This window comes from Hyperoodon ampullatus (assembly GCF_949752795.1).
Source record: "Hyperoodon ampullatus genome assembly, chromosome: 1".
NCBI lineage: Eukaryota > Metazoa > Chordata > Mammalia > Artiodactyla > Ziphiidae > Hyperoodon > Hyperoodon ampullatus.
This window is the reverse complement of record NC_136914.1, coordinates 180526074-180532073: the sequence shown is the minus strand read 5'-3', so window position 1 is coordinate 180532073 and position 6000 is coordinate 180526074. Positions and strand designations below refer to the sequence as shown.

Genomic DNA, 6000 nt, shown 5'->3' with positions numbered 1-6000 from the left:
GTAAGATGAAAATTATTAAACTTGGTCAAAACTGTTAAAGCAAGTCTCAAATTTGTGATTGATGTATAGACAAATATGTAAGCATTTCATCCTTTAAATGTCAGTCACATTTATGGCAATGGATGGATACATCCTCTGATTCCTCCCCTTTAAAGATTTTTTTAACTATGTTGCGATATAATCACATTTATTTTATGCTATATTCAAGAAAACTGTCTCACTTTATGCACCCATGAGTTGTTTCTTCAGAATAAGACATTAATATTTAAAAGGCATTACAGAAGTATAGTAAGTTTAAGTAGATCAGAATTACTCCTTGGGGAAACAAGGCATCCATAATATATGTAGCATTTTATTGAATAACAGCTATATGGTATAGATATAGGTACTGACTAGATATTGAACTTTTTGCCTGATTCTTCACTGTCTTCACAAACTTACGGAACAGAAATCATAAAACCAAAAATCTCAAATGATTTAAATGTCTAAAACAGTTGTTGACAAATGTATATTAACTCTGAGACAGAAATCTCTAATTGGAGGATCCTTTCATAAAGGAGAATTGAGATGATGGCATCTTAATGAAAGTCTATACCTATGGTCAGTTCTTGATATTTAAACAAAGTCCTAGACTTGATATACTACTTTGAATTAATTCTGAAAATTTACATGTAGTTCTACTTTACAACTTTTTTTTTCTGAAGATCTTTTAATTTTTTTTCCCTTAAGGATGGTATATGAGGTACACATGAGCTGGTTTCTATAGTATGAATGTATGTACATACATAAAATATGGTTGTAAAGGAGCAGGTGTTTTGCAAGTAAAGCATATTACACACAAAATATAAATAACTTCCCTTTTAAAAGTTACTGAGAATAAAGAATACAGAACATGGTTATAGGCACTTAAATTGCTATCAAATGCAGTAATTAGTATTCACTTCAATAAGAAGTGTTTTCTTTAGAAGGTTCATGGCATTGGAAGTTCCAACTTTGGATAGGATGCTTTTCATGACAAAAATAATAATTATAAAAAAAAAAGTTTGTGGTGGGAGGAAAACAGTCCAAATTTACATACACTTTAAACTCCTTTTGGCCTTTATATCAACTTTAATGTTAAAAAATAAAGTTGGTGGAGAAGCTAGCTCACTTGCAAGGTAAATGGCTTTTATGTGATTGGCAAATCTTGGTCAGATAATGCATTTTTAAAGCACAAAACCAACAGCCACCAATATCTTCCTGTGCATTCATAAATTATTTTCTTCTAATTCAAATGGCAGCAGAGGACCTGGTATGCATGTATGTACACAGACACATACACACACACCATTATCAAGGCATGACAAACTATCATAAACTAAGCAGTATCCCAAACAGATCATGATCCATAGGCTGTTTACAAAGGTAGAATACAAATAGATTAAATTTTCTCAGGTAGAAGGTAAAAGTGTATATTTCTCCATCTCTGCTGAATTCATTTATCTTCTTAAGGCTTTCACAGAAAGCACCATTTTATGAACAGGTAATTCAGCACCCAGAGTTTGACTGGAGACATTAATCAGGATTGAAGTCTTGATGCAGTTCATAAAAACCCAATAAAAAAAAGCCATCAAAAACCACATTTATAATAAAGCTGTCCATATATAAAGAATGAAGTGTTTAGAAGTTCCCAGCTTGTATTCTACAGAGTACTGAAAGGTTTAATATTAGCAGCCTGTGAAGGTGTAGTGAGGAAAGAGTCTGAGAACCAAGTTAACATCCTTATTCTAATTCCACCCGTTCCTTGGGTGAAAACAGTTCTTGCAGTCTAGAATTTCTCCTCATGATTATTTGTCTGTCAAATCTTTACATCTTGAGATTCAACCATCTTGGCAAGTGTCTTCTTGATTCTCAGAGCTGTAAGTCTGGAGGCTGGATTGTGAGCCCAGCATTCTGACATTAGCTTCAAAACTGCTCGTAGACACTGAAAAGTAAAGAGAATGTAGTGAGTAGGTAAATATCGTTGGCAACACTCAGCAATTACTTCCTAAGGGGACTGAATTCCACTTACTTCATCACTGTTCCATCGATTAGACACAATTGGCCGCAAACGTTTGACACACACAACCTCACGCATATCTTCATATGATGGATCATTGGGTACCATGTTATAGTATGGCAATTGGTACTCTTCTACAATTCCTGTAGTGAGTTAGAAAGTATAGTTGGCACAAAAATGGTGGCTGGACAAAATACATCAATCCATTCAGTACCTCCTACTGAACTATGGAACTGAAACAAATCCCTCCATAAAGAAGAAAAGATTACAGAGTGGATGATTCACTTTTAATAGTAAATGTATGTTCTCTTTTTTTTATGTCTAATTATTTTCTCTATCCCCACCATAGCTGCCCATATTGGACATACCAATATCCCTTAAAATAAAATAAGCAAGGTGAACCACTCACTTACCCTAAATTTTCAGTCTAATTATTTATGTACACAATTGTTTCTACTAATGAATGAGGCTTTAATTTTTTTAATTATTTTTTTTTCTGCAGTAGAAAGACAACATATATGCAGAAAAGAGTTAATAAAGCAGACCTGAAACTGCTATTCTTAAAAGGCCTGCTTGCAAGACTGGCACTTGACTGGTGTCTGAGAACTTGCCTGGTAAACAGCTCCCTACACTCATAAAACTAATGAAAAGGTGAGTCACTGTGTCTAGACTGTTTGTGCCAACAATATGGTTTATGCTGGACACCTGGCTTTCTTTCTAGGAGTTTGGAATTTTGATACATACTAGGCAGAGGATGCCCACGTGACCAGCCTCCAAAAAAATCTCTGGGTACTAAATCTCTAATGAACTTCCCTGGATGACAATATTTTACACATTATCACAATTCATTGCTGGAGTAACTTAAGCAAACCCCAAGCGACTCCACTGGGAAAAGACTTTTGGAAGCTTGTACCTGATTTCCTCTAAACTTTCTGCCCCATGCACCTTTTCCCCTTTGCTAATTTTGATGTGTAGCCTTTCAGTGTAACCAATTTTAGCTGTGAAGACAACTGTATGTTGAGTCCTGGGAGTCCTAATGAAATCACAGAACCGGGGAGGGGTCTTGGGGATCCCTGACACACACGACATCTAAATTATACAACTGGAGCTGTTATTTTTTGAATTATGAGTATACAAACATAACCAGAAACATGCTACCTAAACTCCTACCTCCTGTGATACAACGACGAGCCATTTCCCAAATAATCAGGCCAAAGCTATAGATGTCAGCCATTATGTAGGGCTGGAAATGGTTTTTATTCAGGCTTTCATCTAGCACTTCTGGAGCCATGTAGCGTTTGGTACCCACCCTAGTATTCAAAGGTACATCAACTTCATTTGTATCACTGAAACAGAAGACAGACAATGTCCAGGTTGAGGGCCAAGAACAAAATCGTTTCTCATCTATTTTTGTCGCATATTGTAAAAGTCAGGGTCTCTCTCTGTATATGTATAACAAAATAAAATAAAGATCTATCTATCTATCTAATATGTCTACATTCCCTTATCAGAAATCCTTGGGGTCAGATGTACTTTGAAATTCAGCATCTTTCAGATTTAAAAAAGTAATATACCCTTTAAATATATGCTTTATATTATATAAATCTCCAGCAGGGTCTGCAGCAGTACTCAATCAAAATCATTAGTAAGTACACAGTGAAAGACTAAGTATGAATATTGATACTAAGCTGGATAAATAAAGACAGTAAATACCTCACATCAGTTCAAGTTTTGTCACCAAACAAGTTTTGTGCCTCTCTAAGAAAGAGAACAATACTGAATATTAAAAAAGTGGTACATAATTATATCCCAGAACAAGTGAATGTGAAAATTAATTGAGAGGAATCATTTGCTTTTATCATTTTCATGTGAGCCTTTGTGATTTAGGATGACATTTTATTTCTTTATGGGTCCAACCAACTTAGCTCTATTGTGAGTAATGTTTACATAATCATATTGAAATGATGTTTATTGTTTTTTTCAATTTTTGGAGTAAATTTTAGAGTTAGAAGACACGAATGATTTGTTTTTAGGTCCCCAGATCTATTAGGTTCTGAAAACTACTCTGAGGCAGAGATTAATATAATGTATTTTATATTTTCTTAAATTAGCATCTGATGAATATTTGAGCCAATAAATACTCCACTGATAAAAACAACAGGTTAGAATACTGTAAAATGATGGAAGAAGATTAAAATTTTTTAATGTTTGCTTTATTATGGACTAGTACTTCTATTTTATGGCCTGAAATGAGTTTTGAAATGTGAAATGGCTGCTGTATTCCAGAATTATAACATTAAAACAATTTAAATGGTTTTCTAAAAATCTGATATTCTCATTGTTTAAAAATATTGACAATATCAAGTAGTGATGAAGAAATGGCGTACTTATACCTTGTTTATGGGAGTGTAAACTGATGCACGCTTTCTAAAGGGATAACCTACAACATACTATTAATATAACTTAATATGTACATACTCTCTGTCTAGCCCCTTCTCTAGCAATCCATCATGAAGAAATACTTGCACAAGTATTCAAGGATATTATATATGGATAAAATACAATATTCATTAAAGCATTTTTAAAATAATAGAGATAAACTGGAGGCAACTTTAATGCTCATCACTTGGGTCACAGATGAAATAAATTATAGTACAGCTATAAAATGGAAAACTTTCCTTAACACTGTTAAAAAGAATGAAGTAGATCTATATATACTGAAACGAAGGATGTCTAAGACAATAAAAAGTAGGAAATCAAGAATTATGTAGAGTAGGATGTAATTTTTGTTAAAAACAGAAAACACAATGACAACAAAACACGAAGACAAAAACCCCCCAAAACCCAATTTATATAATTATATAAGCACAAATACATGTTTGGAGATCCACTGTCCTGAATACAAATATAAACAGGTAAGTATCTTTAGGAGACTGAAATAATTTCAAAACTATAGGTAAAGAACCACTCACCTGTTGAATTTAACAGCAAGGCCCAGGTCAGCAATACAGCAACTTCCATTTTTCTTGATGAGGATGTTTTTGCTCTTTAGGTCGCGATGAGCAATTGCAGGCTTTCCTTGAGTGCCATAAATTTCTGTGTGGAGATGGCACAGACCACAGGCAGCTGAATAAGCCAACTTAAGCAGGGCTCTGGTGTCTAGTGTAGCACATTTCAGGAAATCATAGAGAGATCCATTTTCATGGTAATCAGTAATCAAATAGAGCTGAGTCCAGGAACCTGTACCTTTAATATCTGCTGCTATAAAACCTGTTCAATTAATGAATTTAAAAGGTTAGTTATCAGATGTGGCTAGGAAGAATAATGAATGCTCATTTAGGGTACTGAGAATAACTTAGGTATAATCTACAGGTAATAAAAATTTAACTCATCTGACAAAATCTCTTGAATATGTTACCAAAATTTTTTTTCTGTCATTTACATATAAAAGTCTAGACTTTTTAAATTAATTTAAAGTAATCTTAATGATAATCATAAAAATGATAATAATATGACTAAGAAAAAGATCACATATATAATAACCTAGGGAAATGTTATTAATCTACATGATTCTGTAAGTATGAAGAACTATAAAGAAGGAATGTGGAAAAGGCTCTTCATTTCAAACTGAAAAGTGGACCCATTAAAATAATAAAGTTAGGGCTTCCCTGGTGGTGCACTGGTTAAGAATCCGCCTGCCAATTCAGGGGGCATGGGTTCAATCCCTGGTCCGGGAAGATCCCACATGCCTCGGAGCATCTAAGCCCGTGCACCATAACTACTGAGCCCACGCTCTAGAGCCGGCGAGCCACAACTACTGAAGCCCACGCGCCACAAGTACTGAAGCCCGTGTGCCTAGAGCCCGTGCTCTGCAACAAGAGAAGCCACTGCAATGAGAAGCCCGCACACTGCAATGAAAAGTAGCCCCCGCTCGCCGCAACTAGAGAAAGCCCGCGTGCAGC

The 6000-nt window shown here is 34.8% G+C and overlaps 1 protein-coding gene across 3 annotated transcripts in view; it reads right to left on the bottom strand.

The window, feature by feature from the left end:
- Positions 1-1837: 1837 nt before the first annotated feature.
- The window catches only part of BMPR1A (bone morphogenetic protein receptor type 1A), a gene marked incomplete at both ends in the record, with an annotated part of 28468 nt that continues 24305 nt past the window's right edge, over positions 1838-6000 (bottom strand). For all 3 annotated transcript variants that reach the window (XM_079713945.1, XM_079713946.1, XM_079713947.1), the window contains 4 exons: positions 1838-1963; positions 2051-2181; positions 3209-3384; positions 5011-5308. In XM_079713945.1, coding sequence (XP_079570071.1) covers positions 1838-1963; positions 2051-2181; positions 3209-3384; positions 5011-5308 — 731 coding nt within the window. The remainder of the gene's footprint in view (positions 1964-2050; positions 2182-3208; positions 3385-5010; positions 5309-6000) is intronic.